This window comes from Ochotona princeps, chromosome 4 (genome assembly GCF_030435755.1).
Source record: "Ochotona princeps isolate mOchPri1 chromosome 4, mOchPri1.hap1, whole genome shotgun sequence".
NCBI lineage: Eukaryota > Metazoa > Chordata > Mammalia > Lagomorpha > Ochotonidae > Ochotona > Ochotona princeps.
The window spans coordinates 70,982,560-70,999,439 of record NC_080835.1 but is presented as its reverse complement, the minus strand read 5'-3'; the positions used below and the strand labels follow the sequence as shown (position 1 = coordinate 70,999,439).

Sequence of the window (16,880 nt, the reverse complement as noted above, 5' to 3'; positions counted from 1 at the left end):
TCACAGATAGAGCCAAGTAACATAGAATGTACCCAATGCCCCAATTTTGATCACTAATTGTACTTTCTACTAAAAGAAAATTAGAGCTCTCTCTATTCCAAGGTTGGAACATGCTAAGTCTAAGATGATCCTCCTGGGGTACTCTTGTGCCAGAGAGTAGGATGCAGCCTGAAACGTTGGCATCCCATACTGGAGTACAGGTTTGTGTCCCAGCTGCTCTACTTCCAATCCAGCTCCCTGCTAAAATGCCTGAAAAAGCCCAGGCATCTGGACTAAACACTGACATGAGAATTCTGGAAGGAGTTTCAGGCTTCTGGCTCTGGTGTGGACTGTTGTGGTCATTTGAAAATTAATCAGCAATAGAAGATCTCCTTCTCCCTCCTCACTCTGCCTCTTAAACAAATTTTGAAAGAAAAAAAAAAAGAAAAAGGATAGACTCTTCATATGATGTTATGCCAAAAAAGGAAGTGCTCATGTACTTGATGGAGCTTTACATTGGCCACATCTGGACAATTTGGTTACAAAAATAGCGAAAAAAAATTCATACTAACAACATACAAGTACGGAAGAATTAAGACAAGATTTTCTATAGAGTATGGGAGGTAGAAACTCACCCGAACCCATCAGAGGAGATGAAACACAAATCAATGAATGTGAAAACAAGGTGGAAATTCTACAAATAGACTTTTATATAATCTTAAAAGTATTTCTCAGACTTCCTATTAGTTTCAAGGGAGGATGGTAACGAACAGTAACTACCCAGCAGAAAAATTACAACAACCTGAAAGGGTAACATCACAAAAGAGAAACAGACACTAGATATACCCTCAAAAGTAGTAACCCTGAGAAGACCCTAATTAGACTTTTGTGTTGTGGCTGAGAAAGCATAACTTGAAACTAATCACACGGAAAGAGCAAACCCAAAAGGAATATTCTATTTTTAAAAAGAAGGAGGCTACATTTTTATGTTACTGTCATAAAAAGATTCAAAAACAGAAAAAAAGAGGACAATTATTATGAGTAATATAGGTTAAAGACACACAGTAACTACATGCAATACCTGACATAGACTGGATCCTATGCAGGAGGCGGGGGGGGGGGGGGGGGGAAGTGTGCTATAAAGAACATTTTTGGATCAATTAATTAGGATACAAGTGATGAGACATAAGTACTAATTATACTGGCTGTAAGAGGATATCCCTATTCTTGAGAAACTGACACTGAAATTTTCAGAAGAGACACAATTTTGAATCTTATTCTTTAAAAATTTAGCAAAAATGGACATGTTTGCATGTACATGTAAGTAATGTTAAATCATCCACACAGATCAAAAAACTATTAAAAAGTATGTAACGTATGACACATAATCTTACATGTGACCAAAGAGTACACATACCTGAATAGGAGATGGCTTTTCCCAGCCCATTTCAAAAATTCCCATCAGTAACTCCCGTTTCAAACAATAATCTTCAAACTCATTTCCTTTTGTGGAGGTCACATCCTAATAAAACAAAGAGCAAAAATACCCCACAAACTATTAAAGTATAATTATGTCCTTTAGTAAGTAGTTAGCATGATTTAAAAAAAAATCGTCATTTATTCAACCTTTATATAACTTACACAAATTACTACTCCTTTAATCTATACTTAAACTCTTCCTGAAAAATAAACACTCTCCTTTTGACACGCACAACCACTTAAAAACAGTTTTGCAGAATGGCCACTGTTTGATCAGTCTTCCAAGCACTGGTGAAATACTGTACCCTGCTATGAATTACTAATCAAACCCACTTCTATTACTCATTAACTACATGTAGCTCCTGGCTAGGGGTTTCTCAAATTCAGCATTATTCACATTTGGGGACACAAAATTCCTTAATCTAACAGGCTTTCTTAACAGCATGCTCTAGGTATGGTAAGAAACCCCTAAGAAGTATCAAATGCTACCTAGGAGAAAACAAAAACAAAAACCCCATGGTTAGGGACACTGTGTTATAAGAAATAACTTTGGTTAATTACTGCTTTCTTACCCACAAAACAAGAACAATCTTTCTCTCTGTATATCTGCCTTTCCAATAAAAATAAAATAAATCTTAATTTAAATAACTTCAGAGTGGAAGAAACTTTTCAACAAATTACATAACATACATATTATTAAACACACACACAAATTCTGCAACAAAATTATGAAAAATTCTGGCAATTCAACACATATGACCTACACAGTTTCACCCATTCCAACTAAAAGAACATGTTTACCGTTATTACAAATAACTATTTGACTTCCAGAGATTCCTTACAATTTTCCACTTGAAATGCATAACCAACTTACCGAAGTTTTGATTCGTAGATCCTTTGGAGGGAGTTTTAAAGTCTTTTTCCAGTCGTCACCAGGTCTAAAGAGAATACAGTAAATCTGAAGTATCGAAATGCACAACATTCCACCTAACAATTAGGTCCTAAGAACCACAGTATACTTACTGTATTGCCATGTACCCATAAACAGTTTTAAAGAGTCAAACAACTTAGAAGTGTTCTTACTGAAAACAATCTAGGCTAGATCACAAATCAAGAACAGGAGGGAGCACTTATTCCTGAAGAATAAAGAAAACTAGTATTGTATAAAATGCAGTTCCTGACTAGGTTTTGTTTTGTTTCGCTTACATACACCACATGTATTTTAATTTAAAGCAGTTATTTAAAAATGTTGGAGACGCTCTTAAGTTCACATTCTGGCTTTTTTCAAACAGCAATATTTCACATTTTCCCAAATTTCTATATGGTTACAAATTAATGGAGATTATTTAGCAGAGTTCAAAATCAAGCAACTGGACCTGACGTGGTAGCCTAGCGGCTGAAGTCCTCGCCAGGATCCCATATGGGCACCAGTTCTAATCCCGGCAGCCCCATTTCCCATCCAGCTCTCTGCCTGCTTGTGGCCTGGGAAAGCAGTCGAGGACATCCCAAGACTGGGGACCCTGCACTTATATGGGAGATCTGAAAGAAGCTCCTGGCTCCTGGCTTTGGATTGGCTCAGCTATGGCCATTGGGGCCACTTTGGGGGTCAATCAGTGGACGGAAGATCTTCCTCTCTGTATATCTGCCTTTCCAATAAAAACAAAATTAAAAAAAAAAAATCAAGCAGCTGCCTCCTCTAACCAAAAAGAAATTATTTTTCTTAAAAAATGGCTCCAACAAAAAAATGGCTCCCCAAATGGCTCCAACAGCTGAGGCTGGTTCAGGCCAAACCAAGCACAGAGCTCCTTCTGGGTCTCTCACATGAGGGGCCAAGGTCCAAGCACTTGGTCTAACCTCTCCTGCCTTCCCATGCACATTAGCAGTGAGCCAAATCTGAGTAGGAGGAACCTGAACAAGCACTCTGATACAGGAAGCTGGCATTGTAGGTGGTAGCTTAGCTCACTGTACAGCAACCTCTAGTATGGCACTATATCATGCAAGCATGTAAAATTTTAACTTCTTAGAGCTAATCAAAGCCAAGAGCTCTGAAATTTAATATGCAACTTAATTCCCACTTTTATTGTTTATTAGGTCTGTATATGTGTATCAGTTACTTCAAAAAAAAAAAAAGACTGATTTACTTAATTGAAAGAGAGATCTTGTACCTGTTAGTTTATTCCCCAAATGTCCCCAACAGCTGAGGGTGGAACAGGCCAAGCCAGGAATTCATCCAGAAGTTAAAACCCAACCTGCCCTCAAAGTATTCAAAATCCTCTAAGATAAAACAGCAAATGATACAAATGAAAAAAGTGACAGAGACAAGTATTAAAAGAGTTCTGAGACAGCTTATAGTATGCAGAAGGCTGCAGAAGAGATGGCACAAAAGGAGACCTTAAATGGAAAGAATTACAAAGAAACTATTTACCTTATGAAAAGCAAAGGAGAACAAGTAATTCATAATTGTTTCAAGGCATAATGTCAAAAAATCCATACTTATCCTAATAATGAAATAATACATCTTTATCTATGTCTATTCTTAAGAACAGGGGTTAGGGCCCAGCACGGTACCCTAGTGGCTAAAATCTTCACTTTGCATGTCCAGGATCCCATGTGGGCGCCAGTTCATGTCTCGGCAGCCCCGCTTCCCACCTAGCTCCCTGCTTGTGGTTGGGAAAGCAGTCCAGGATGGCTCAAAGCCTGGGGAACCTGCACCCATGTGGGAGATCTGGAAGAAGCTGCCAGCTCTTGGCTTCGGATTGGCTCAGCTCTGGCCATGTGACCACTTTGGGAGTGAATCAGAGGACGAAGATCCTTCCTCTCTCTTCCCTCTGTACATCTGACTTTCCAATAAAAATAAAGTAAATCGGGCCCAGCAGCGTGGCCTAGCGGCTAAAGTCCTCGCCTTGAAAGCCCCGGGATCCCATATGGGCACCGGTTCTAATCCCGGCAGCTCCACTTCCCATCCAGCTCTCTGCTTGTGGCTTGGGAAAGCAGTAGAGGATGGCCCAAAGCTTTGAGACCCTGCACCTGCGTGGGAGACCCGGAAGAGGTTCCTGGTTCCTGGCATCGGATTGGCGCGCACCGGCCCGTTGCGGCTCACTTGGGGAGTGAAACATCGGATGGAAGATCTTCCTCTCTGTCTCTCCTCCTCTCTGTATATCCGGCTTTGCAATAATAATAAAATCTTAAAAAAAAAAAAAAATAAAGTAAATCTTTCTCTTTTTTTAATTACAAAGTCAGATATACAGAGAGGAGGAGAGACAGAGAGGAAGATCTTCCATCCAATGGTTCACTCCCCAAGTGAGCCACAACGGGCCGAAGCCGGGAACCAGGAACTTCTTCCGGGTCTCCCACATGGGTACAGGGTCCCAAAGCTTTGGGCCATCCTCGACTGCTTTCCCAGGCCACAAGCAGGGAGCTGGATGGGAAGTGGAGCTGCCGGGATTAGAACTGGTGCCCATATGGGATCCCGGGGCGTTCAAGGCGAGGACTTTAGCCACTAGGCCACGCAGCTGAACCCAAAATAAAGTAAATCTTTAAAAAAACAAAAAAACAACAAGATTTAGTTGGTGCCGACATATTGATCCACTGGCTATCTTTCACTTACAAGCACCAGCATTCCATATGAGCACCAATTCTTGTCTTGGCTGCTACACTTCTCATCCAGCTCCCTGCTTATAGACTAGGAAAGCAATGGAATATGGCATAAGTCCTTGAATCCTTGCACCCATGTGGAAGCTTCTGGCTCCTGGCTTCTGATCAGCTCAGCCCCAACCACTCTGGTCATTTGGGGAATGACCCAGCAGATGGAGAATCTGTCCTTAACTCTCAAATCTGCCTTTCCAAAAAAAATACCTTCAAAACAATAGGGGTTAGCATTGTGGTTTAAAGAGTAGAATCACTGGCTGCTATACACTGTCAGTTTTCCACAGTTGATAGTTCAAGTCCTTCCTGTTCCACCTCTAATTCAGGGCCCTACTAATAGTCTAAGAAAAACAACAGAAGATGGTCTAACTGCTTGGGTCCCTGCCACACATGTGGGACACCACAGTAAGACTCCTTGCTTCAGCCTGGCCCAGCCCCCGGCCACTGCAGCCACAGGGGAAGTTAATCAGTCGATGGAAGCTCCTCTCCCTCCAACTCAAATAAATCAATCTTAGTGGGAAAAAATATTAAACACACACTGTCCAGTGCTGTGATACAATGGGTCAAGAAACTACTTCTGGGCCCAGCACGGTGGCCTAGCATCTAAAGTCCTTGCCTTGAACACACTGGTTCTAATCCTGGCAGCCCCGCTTCCCATCCAGCTCCCTGCTTGTCAAGGACAGCTCAAAGCCTTGGGTTCCTGCACCTGAGTGAGAGACCTGGAACAGCTCCTGGCTTCGGATCTGCTCAGCTCCACCCATTTTTGAGGTCACTTGGGGAGTGAATCATTGGACAGAACATATTCCTCTCTGTCTCTCCTCCTCTATATATATCTGACTTTGCAAAAAATAAATCTTAAAAAAAAATTATTCCCATTGTTAGCAACCCCTGTGAGTGACACTTTGAGTCCTAGCTGTTCCACTTACAATCCAGGTTTCTGCTGATGTGCCTAAGAAAGCACAAGACGGCTCAAGTACTTGGATCCCTGTCACCCACATGAGACCAGAATGGAATTCCAGGTTTCTGTCTTCAACCTGGCCTAGGCCCAGCTACTATAGTCAGCTGGACAGGCAGCCAGCAGATGAAACAGCTATCCCTCTCTACCTTTCAAATAAATAAATATTTAAAAATTATTTAAATAGCTACACTTTGCTAACCTATTCATAATTTGTCACAACAAACCACAACTCAGAAAATATTAGAGTATTTCAAAAAGTTTTGGAAAATTGAATTGAAAGATAAATTTGCGTACCAAAAAATGTAAAATCCATGCTTTTTTTCCTAATACACATTACCATGAGATTTCTCAATACTCCTAATATCTTCATTTCTATAAATGAAAGCATGCATTTAAAAATCTAGGGCTGGGCTGGGCATGGTAGCCTAGTGGCTAAATTCTCAACTTGTACATGTCAGAATCACAAATGGACACTGCTTTGTGTCCCAGCTGCTCTACTTCCCATCGGGGGTCCTGCCTGTGGCCTGGGAAGGAAATGGAGGACGTCCCAAAGCCTTGGAACTCTGCCCCAGTGTGGGACACCCGAAAGATACTCCTGGCTTCGGACTGGCTCAGCTCCGGCTATTGTGGTCACTTGCAGAGTGAACCAGTAACTGGACAATCTTTGTTTCTCCTTTTCTCTGTAAATCTAACTTTCCAGTTAAGATTAAAAAAAGGGGTGACCACCGTGGTGGCTCACCTAGTTACTCCTCCACCTGTAAGAGCCAGCATCCCAAATGGGTGCCAGCTTGTGTTCTGGTAGCTCCAATCCCATCCAGCTCCTTGCCTGTGGCCTGGGAAAGCAATCGAGGACAGCCCCAGCCTTGGGACCCTGCACCCACAAGGGAGACCCAAAAGTCCCTGGCTCCTGGCTTTGGATTAGTTCTGCTCTGGTCACTGTGGTCATTTGGTGAGTGAATCAGCAGATGGAAGATCTGTCTCTCATTTTCTGTGTAAACCTGCCTTTCCAATAAAAAGGAATAAACCTTTACATTACACACATACACACACCATACTCTTGAGCCAGTATGATGGCAGTACTGACACTCCTTCACTTGCAGCACCAGCATCCCAAGTGGACACTGGTTCTAGCCCTGGCTGCTCCACTTTCCTGCTTATGATCTGGAAAAGCATCAAAAGATGGTGCAAGTTCTTGGGCCTCTGCACCCACATGGGAAATCCAGGAAGTTCCTCACTCCTAGTATAGGAATGCCCCAGTTCTGGCCGTTACAGCCATGCAGGGAGTGAACCAACAGATGGAAGAGCTCTGTCTCCTCTCTTTCAAAAAACACAAACGAAACAAATTACAGTTAATTCTCCAAGTGAACACACGAATTTTTGTCAGGAATTAACTACATGACAATGACCACCTGCATACATGATAGTCTTACAGCTTGAAGGCCTATATTTCTGTAGAAAATGAAAAATAGTTTGCAGCAAAGCATACGTTTCAGAAAACCAAATTATCATTTTATAAAGATCTCTAGAAGCTAAACCATATTATATGGTCAGTTCCTAACAAAATCCAAACCTTAATCGGGGTCAAGAGTCTTAAATGTTAACTTTCTACAACTCCAACTTTAAAGTGACAGTTATGATTGAACTAGCTTGAAGTACACACTTAAGAGATGACAACACCTAAGTGTTCAGCTTTAATAAATATTCTGTAGTAAGAGGAGGCTCTTAAGTTATCCATTAAACAAAGACTAAGAGAGAGAGAGAGATCCTGCATCTGCTGCTTCAGTTCCCAAATAGCCGTAAGGACTTTCTAGGGCTCCCATATGTCTGACAGCATCCCAAACATTTAGACCATCATCCACTGCTTTCCCAGTTGCATCAGCACCAGAACAGAAAACACAGCAGCCAAGACTCAGCTGGTAACAGTGTCCACAAGGGATATGGTGGCTTAATCAGCCACACAAGGCCAGTCCCAGAACGCTAAAATTTTAGAGTCAATAACAGGGTTTGAGACGATTCAGCAATACACATTGGGGTCAGCATTGTGGCACGATGAGTTAAGCCATAGTCTACAAAGCCAGCATCCTGGCTCACTGGTTCAACTCCTTACTGCAATGCTTCTGACCCAGCACCCTGCTAAGAAACCAGAAAAGGTAGCAGATAGCTCAGGTACTTGGGACCCTGTCACAGGGGAGATTCAAATGGAAGTCTTGGCTCAGCCCAACTGCCACAGCCACATAGAAAATGTCAATCAACACTCAAGAGTTCTTCCTGTGTCTCCCTAGCACCCTCTCAAATAAATGGAAAAACAAAACTTGCGTTCCCAATGATTTTATGGCTCAAAAGAAAAACAGAAAGGTACCACTTCCTATAAGTAAATGAACTTGGAGTTCCGAAGGCTGGTGAAGTTTAGAAAAAAAAAAAAAAAAAGGAAAGAAACTGGCTTTAACTGCCAGTTAAACTAGCATAAGCGGGTAAGCACTGTGGCACAGTGTTAAATAAGCCAATGTTTGGAATAATCCTATATTGAAGTGCCAATTTAAGTCCTGGCTACGCCACTTGATCCTGCTCCCTGCTAATGTGTCCTGGAAGCAGCGGGATGACAGATCAAGTACCTGATAACCATGTAGGAAACTTGAATGGATGGCCTGGCTGTGTCAGACATTTGGGGGAATGAATGAACAGATCTGTTACTTTGACTGAAATATATATATTTTTTTAAAATACTAAACTAGCTTGAGGTACAGTTGTAACACCAGGAAGAATTATACTGACAAAAATAAATGAATCTATCATTTCATTAACTTAAAACAAACTCAGCCATTAACTTCTACACTGGACTAATTTGGAAAGCCAAGTATGTTTCAAAAAATATTCTTTACAAGGCAAATACTGTAGCACAGCAAGTTAAGCTACTACTAGCAGCGCTGGCAGCCCATACCATAGTGTCGGTTCCAGTCCTGGCTGCTCTATTCCCAATCTGGCTTCCTCCTAAGGCACCTGGGAAGGCAGCAGAAGATCCTCAAATGGTTCAGCATGTGTCACTAATTTGAGATCAGTCCTGGAAGTTGCAGTTCTGCAGAGTGAACCAGTGAATGAGAGACCTCTGTCTCTGTCACTCTACCTTTCAAATAAATATTTTTTAAAAATGTACAAATTACTATCACCTGCGACTCAATTACTTCTGACAGCAACACACTGTACTGTAACACTATCTGACAACATAAAATAGTTATTTGCAAACACAAAATAAGGTATACAAGTACTTAGTGAACAACAAGCAACAAAAGAAATGTTGGTTCTCCAAGTGTATTTATTAGTTACTCTAACACTTACTTAATAGTGGTGGTCAAACTCTGTGCTTGCTGCTGAGTGCCATTATTGATTGTGTTGGTGCTTTTCAGCTGGTTCATCTGTTGCTGCGTCTGTGTGCCCCCTCCTCCGGGGCCACCACTCGGCTTCACAGGGGCCCTCAGCTGACCATTCTGACTGGACAGACCCATTATAACAGGGTTCTCTGTTCTGGCCGTGCTCATGCTGTGTTAATTGCAAAGGTGTCTTTTTCAAACTTCAAAACGTTTCAAAGTCAGTAGAGAAACTGTAATAACAGTTTATTAGGCTCTCCAAAACGAAGAGATAAATAAGTCTTGCTCAATATATGAGTCCTTTATTGCAATGCAGGCAAGCACCTGTAAGTCTCTGATCAGCAAGCAGCAGTTAACTTGCTCTCATGCACCGAATCAACTTTTTATTTTTAAAAAGCCCTCTAACAACAAGGTTGAGTTATATCTGAATTCACTTGCTTCAATCTGAAACAAAGAAAAAATTAAATTAGAACACAGTGGAAAGCAGTCCTTTAGAACTCTCATCTTGTAAACTGAACAATTAAAAATACATAGGTAGACCTGTGTAGACCAAATCACTACACAAAGCTCAGAAAGATGCAATGATAAACCATCTCTTAAACCAAATCTAAGTGAGACCAATCTCAAACATTTAATATTAGGAGTTCAAAGCAACTCAAACTAGGCAGAAATATAGAGTGTAATTACATCAGCATTATTTAGCAAACAGCCATCTCTTTCGTTTTCCCCATTAATTCTCTGCAGTTGGCCACCTCTGAAAATGATTATTCACTACACTCAACCGATGACAACTCAGTTAAGTATCATATAACTTAACTGACATAAAACTAGATTTGAACAAAAACCATGTATTTCTAACAGCAAGAGAGTCCTTGAAAAGTTGAGTTTTTAAACTGAACTCTGCATTTTAAGAAAAATTTCTGTGCTTAAGAAATTCACCTAGGAAAACTAAACTTCATCAAAAAAAGCATATTTTCTTCTTATCCATTAAGTTTTATCTCTTAAATAATGAAACTATCAAGGGATACAAACATATCCACATGCTAAAATCTTTTGCTTTAAAAACAAGGAAAACTTTCACATTAATAAATCCTAAATATAAAAAAACTACTAGCTGCCTTTCAAAATACTCTCTCCAAAGTATATCCTAATCTAAAGTAGCAGTATTTAAAACGAGAAGAAAACTTCCTAAGGGTTTGGGTAACTATGCAAGGCTAAACACTAACGACCCGAGTAAGCTTCCCAAGAAATTCCAGAATACAAAATCTAGCTCATAGTTGTCTTTTTAAAAAAGTACTGGTTAACCTCCTTCATTTTTAAATTGCTCCCAAAATAGAATTGTTCGTTTAAAATTCAGGAAATAAAAGTCGAATTTATTAAGTCCAGAAAGCAAAATCTATTCTGATCGCTTCTTAATCCCGTAACATTCCTCACCAAAAATAACTAGTCTATTAACCAGTGATCATTTGAAATACACCGAGGGAGCTCAAACTCAAAACTTTAAAGACTAAAGACATCTTACAAATTTATTACGGAACGCTCCCTGATTACGTACTTTGAAAAGAAAAAAAGAAACATCAAGTTGTTCACAAGCAAATCCTGATTATCACAAGCTCAAAAATATTTATTCCAAAGTCTCCCTCAATCTGACCACTTCGACGCGGTGGTTAACAGTTTCCTTTCCAGTACTGACAGGTTTAGATTACGATCAAGAGTATCACATAGTTCACACGGGGAGACAGGGCAATCTCTAAAACCCAGTCTCTTCATTACCACTCATCATACCCTGAGACCTCACATCTCCCCTAAATTCAAAGATAAGACTATGTGCTAACAGCTCCCTTCTTAAACTAAGATCTGCACTGCAGTTTTATGTTTGAGAGGAAATATTCCTCCTACCCCTTCCCAATTTAGATTTGCAAGTTACAGTTCTACGTTTAAAAAAAAAAAATCGAAAAAAGAACGAGGAAACGTAGACTATTTGGGAGGAGCCCCAGTTTCACACCCCAAACAGTGTCGTCTCCAAAAAGAGCTTTTGTTTGCAAATGCAGCGCAGTTTCTCTAAAGCTTTGGCTACAAGTTGGAGTGACGGGGTTTTATTTTGGAAAGAAGGCTATGGTGGATAAGGAGTGTAAGAAGGAGTCAAGCCAATTACTGGAGGCCCTCAACTACAGGACATTTCTTTCCCCGTGTCCCCATCTTCTCCGCACCCCCCTCCCCAACCTCACACTTCAAGTCAGCTCCTTCTGACCACAAAAACAAAAGGGTTGGGGCCCCGCAATCCTATCTGCGCAACAAGGGCCAAAACTCAGCTGCGGCAGTCGCAAACAATAAGGACTCCTCCACTTAGGGGCCCCAAGAGACAACCCCCCCCCCCGCCCGCTTTACAATCCAGGACGCCTCTCCTTTGCTCTACGACCCGGGGGCTCCATCAACACGCTCTGCTTATCGACCTACAGGCCTACTGCCATCAAACAGCCGCTCGTCCTCTTCCAGGTAGATCTTTCCAATACCGCAGATCCGTGCCGCCCCCTGTAGGGCTGCTCCTACCCTATAACCTCCAACATCACCCCCCCCTCCGAAGTCCTTGCCGCCCCCATATTCCCTCATCTTCTATTAAACTCCTCGGAGCACTCGGCCCGCTCCTCCTCCTGACCCCGCGGCGCACCGAATTCCCATATTCGACTCCTCTGAGGCGCCCCCCACCCCACACAGCTGCCGGTCGCCTTCCTCCCCAGGCCCGGGAAGGCTTTAGGGCCTCCGCCCGGAGCGTACTCCTCACCGACCCGAGAGGCTCCCGGAGACCCCCATGGCACCGCTGACCAAAACCCCTCGGCCTCACCCCGCGCCCTGCGACTCAGGCCCGAGTCCTACCACCGAGGCCACTCCCGCTCGGCACCCTCGGTCCTTTATTGTTGACTCGAAGCTCCCAAAATGGCGGCGGCTCCTTCCTCCTCGGAAACCTCCGCCCGCCCCCACCCGGCCCCTCGCCGCGGCCTCCCCCGCCCCCGCCCCCGCCCCGCTCCGGGACCGCGGCGCCCGCAGCCCGCGCCGTCGGCCCCGAGCCGTCCAGCCTACCTCGGCCGCTGCCCGCTCTCACGGCGCCGCCGGAGTCGCCGCCGAGCCGAGCTAACTCGGCTCTCTGCCCCCTCCCTCGTCCGTCCGCCGCCGCCTCCCTCCCTCACACCCTCCCTCTTTCCCTGTCCCTCCGCATGGCGGCGGCCGCGGCTCCTCCTCCACTCAAGATGGCGAGAGCTCGGCCGTCGCGGCCGAACGGTGTTCGCTTCTTGGCGGCGAGATGAAGAAGCCCAGCATAAGCTCCTTGAAGAAAGGGTGGGGGGAAAAACACAACAACAAACCTGGAGGGCCGTTCTCTCACACTGACGAGAGAAAAGCTCCAAGGGAAGCTGACTCCTTTCTGAAGGAACCGGAAGGCTTCTTTTACTACAGCTGAGGAGAAATGCTTGGGGAACGGTGGCTGAGCAGAGTCAGCTGCCTTGACGCCTCCAAAGTGAAAACTAAGGGTTGTGACCAAAAGAGGATCTGCTTGTTACCAAGGCCATGTTCTCGAGAACTACCTGGTCGGGCAGCTGTACAGAGACGGGGAGCCGCACTGGCGTCCCCCCGCCGCGGGCCGGGGTAGCTGCTGCTGCTGGACCAGAGGGGCCGGGTCCGAGCCCCCCGAGACGCGCGCCCCCACCCAGGAACGCGCGGAACTAGTGGCCGTCAGGCGCCGGCAGCGGGAGGGAAGCAGCCGGGCCCCGAGGACGCGGGCGGGGAGGGCCGCGGGCTGGACTGTGGGTTGAAATACTGGGTGGGCCATGGGATCACGCGGGTGGGGTGGGGTGGGTTGTGGGGACCGGGCCGAGACGGTGTGCGTCCGTGAGGGGCCAGGGCGGCTCTGGAGAGCAGATTGGAGGCAAGAAGGGGGCTGGGAGGAGACCCAGCCTTGAAGGTGCAGGGTGGGTGGTGTGACCCTCGCTTCCTGCCCACAACCTTCAAAGAGGGACTAAGCTCCTCCCCTCCGGAAAAAAACGGGGTGTACGACTGAAGTGTCAGGGTGGGAATTGGCGTTCTATAAGTATATGGGGGTACTAGAAGGCAGAGTTTCTTCTCCTGCTTAATCCGCGCTATACAGATTTTTAGACATTCCCATAGTAAGGTTTCAGATCCTAATGTTTCCGTTTATGCTTAACAGAGTAGAAATGCTATGGTGTCCCACTTTTTTTGAAGACTAGGTCAAGGGAAAGTAAAATCTTCGGTCTCACCGGGGTGAGAAACGGAGTATACAGAACAGTATGTGACAATAAAACTCCGACCCAGCTCTGCAGCAGTGGGCGCAGAAGGGTCAGCACTCGCTCACTGACACGCAGCTTCCATATTTTTTGCCGCTGTGCCGCTGCCTCCAACTGGGGGCCAATCGCAGAAAGCCAAATATGCTGCGCAAGCCAATCACATGAGGTGCCCTGCTTCTAGTTAGCCCTCCTCCAGCTTCCCGATGCCAATGAGCTCCAATCGCAGCCCAGCCGACGCCTTCCCCAATTTTCACTATGAAGCTTTTCCTAGCCTAAGCAAACGGAGGAGCTCCTATGGCATGCTCTGACCCAATAGCCTGTTCTCATTCAGTGGTGTATTTCCACACAGCCAATGGAAAGGCGGTAGAGAGCAATGAAAACACCACTCTGACATTAAAAAAAATGTTTCCGTTAATTCTTTAAATTCTAGGTGTACGGCATGTCATCTGCCACCCAGATTTCAAAACTGCTAGTCATAAGAGGGAAACCCTGCACCCCATTCCTTTCGGTTGGAGAAGGCTAATGCATAACCCAAGGTCTTGTTTTCCTCATTCTTGTTGCAGGTAGCAGGAGAGTAAAGGTTGGAGCCCTTCAGGGTTAAAAATGGATCAGTCCCTGGCGCAGTTTCTTCCCTTAGACCACTCAAGCAATGGGTCTAGCAAAAGAAAGGCGCTCATGTCCACAAATAACTAGTGGTCAAATAGAGTCTGGGACGAGGTCATGACAAAAATGTGGAATATGAAATGGCTTCCCTTCTTGCCCAGGAATCCTATATTCCTCTATTTTTCTATATAATGTTCTTTTAAGATCGTTAAGTAGCCTCATGGCTCATCTATACCAGCTCTGTCCAGTTTTCTGATGGGATGTGTGGATTGCTTAAGCTACGAACCTTGGGTCTTTTCTTCTACTTTCAGTTTTAGTGCTTATAGGTCAGAAGATTTTTCCCCCTGATATTTGCATGTTAGTGAGAATCATGAAATATGACACATTAGGAACACAGATTAGTTGGTGCTGCATGCATTGTCCTAAAATTCTTTGAAAGGATGGAGAGAGTCTAGTTAGTGGGTACAGGGATGCAGTTGGGTGGAATAACATGATTGACAACAATTAATTGGCCATTTCAAAGGAGCCACCCAGCCGCCTTCTCGTTAGGGTGGACACAAGGTATAGAATTCCTCCCTTAAGTATGGCCAGGTATTTTTAAATTTGGCAGGTGGTATGCCTGAAACAATTTGAAGAGGATTGTGAATGTTCATAGCACAAGAAAAGTATACATGTCTTGGATGATAGCAACACCTGAGCATTATATATTGTACATATATGGTGAAATGCCATATTGGACTCTTTTAAGTTATTAAGATTATTGTGTGTTGATTTGGAAAATTTTAAAAAAAATTTTTAAAGATTTATTTATTTTTATTGCAAAGTCAGATATACAGAGAGGAGGAGAGGCAGAGAGAAAGATCTTCCGTCTGATGATTCACTCCCTAAGCGGCCACAATGGCCAGTGCTGTGCCGATCCGAAGCCAGGAGCCAGGAACTTTCCTCCAGGACGCCCACGTGGGTGCAGGGTCCCCAGGCATTTGGTTGTCCTCAACTGCTTTCCCAGGCCACAAGCTGGATGGGAAGTGGAGCTGCCAGGATTAAAACCAGCGCCCATATGGGATCCCAGCATGTTCAAGGTGACGACTTTAACCACTAGGCCACCGCACCAGGCCTGGAAAATTAAAAATTTTAGGGAAAGATGTAATATAAACCAAGTCCTTTGGCATTCTAGCTAATATAGAATGAAAGAGTTGTGGGTGGATGGTAGATATGGTTTCTGGAGGGTTGCTAGTCCCACTAAAGTCACCTACTGTTATATGCTTTTTTGAGATGTAATGGCCATTGTCTTTTCAAAGATTTTTTTAATTTATTTGAGAGATAAAGACAGACACCAAAAGCTCCGCACCGCTGGTTTTCTCCCCCAAATACTTGCTGAAAGCAGGAACTGCGGGCTCAACCCAGGTAGTAGTGACTGACCTGCCTTCCCCAGGGTGCGCATTTGCAAGAAGCTGGACTTGGGAGCCAACCTGGAGCCAGGATTCAAACTAGGACACTCCAGTAAGGATGCAGACATCTTAATTACAGGCCCTTGTCGTGGTGTTTGTAGTCTTTCTCACTTAATTTGCCCCAACCCACCACCCCTCCAGCTGAACTTTAGACTTTGAACTATGACATGATAACCTGCAGTGTTCTGCCTTGATTGTTGAAGAACTCCTAGAGAATGCGTGTGGGAGGGACATTTTTAAAAAGAAAAAGATTCACAAATAGATTTGAGGTTTTTGCAAGTCTGTTTAAAACACAACTGGAGAGGCAGATGTTGAGGGGGGAGGGGCGGACACAGATTGTGCTTCTAATAGAAACAGCTGCATCCCGTGTCTGAGTGCCTGATTTGAATTCCAACTCCTCCAGTTCCAATCTGACCTCTCACGAATGTGCCTTAGGGGCTGCTCCACAACATCAGCCCCTATGTATTCTCTTTCACAGACATTACCCGTTGGTCCCAGAGCACCCAGACCAGCTAGCAGCCCAGGTGTCTTAGACCTCGTTGGCTCTCAGCACAGCATACATGGTGGTAATCACCCAAAGATTTGAAGCTATTCATTTTGCTTCTTTGGTTTTTCCAAGATTACTATGCATTAACAATTTTAACTTATGTATTATTTTGAAAATAATGTGTGGCTAGAAAGACACTGAAATCTGAAAACCACTTATAAATTTACTTTAGACCACTCAAATCAAGAAAGAATTGAGTCTGTCTTCACTTCAAATGCCTTGGCCCCCTTGGGTACTTCCCAAGTTAGTTCAGGGAAGTTGCTAATGAGCAACATAGTGGGATCCACATTCTGTTGATCTTACTGAAATGCCTTGGTGTTGCTATGTGTACCAGGCCCCATTCTACCCAAGCCCCATGGCAAGATTCCATTTCTGAGTATCCTTTGTGGGGATAGCAACAGGAGCCTGAACCATCAAGGAAAGTGCCCAGCCCTGATTTCCTGCAGAACCTTTGTGTTGATTTTTGTTTTGTTTTGTTTTGTCCTTGAAAACAGAACTGTGACCTTTTAAATGTGAGACCTGGGAAGGGAGTTTATAGCTAAGGGACAGACTCTTGTCCTTGGT

The 16,880-nt window shown here is 44.1% G+C and overlaps 1 protein-coding gene across 4 annotated transcripts in view; it reads right to left on the bottom strand.

Moving 5' to 3' along the window:
* Positions 1 to 12,586, bottom strand: part of DDX6 (DEAD-box helicase 6) — a 43,136-nt gene extending 30,550 nt beyond the window's left edge. The window contains exons 1-4 of one of the 4 annotated variants that reach the window (XM_058663803.1): positions 12,502 to 12,586; positions 9,395 to 9,867; positions 2,333 to 2,396; positions 1,397 to 1,501 (exon numbers count right to left, since the gene is read on the bottom strand). In XM_058663803.1, the coding sequence (XP_058519786.1) occupies positions 1,397 to 1,501; positions 2,333 to 2,396; positions 9,395 to 9,594 (369 nt within the window). In that variant the 5' untranslated portion in view covers positions 9,595 to 9,867; positions 12,502 to 12,586. Of the gene's footprint in view, positions 1 to 1,396; positions 1,502 to 2,332; positions 2,397 to 9,394; positions 9,868 to 11,880; positions 11,998 to 12,265; positions 12,417 to 12,501 lie in introns of those variants that run through there. The other 3 variants (XM_004585139.4, XM_004585138.2, XM_058663805.1) reach the window with 3 other exon arrangements.
* Between the last annotated feature and the right edge of the window lie 4,294 nt (positions 12,587 to 16,880).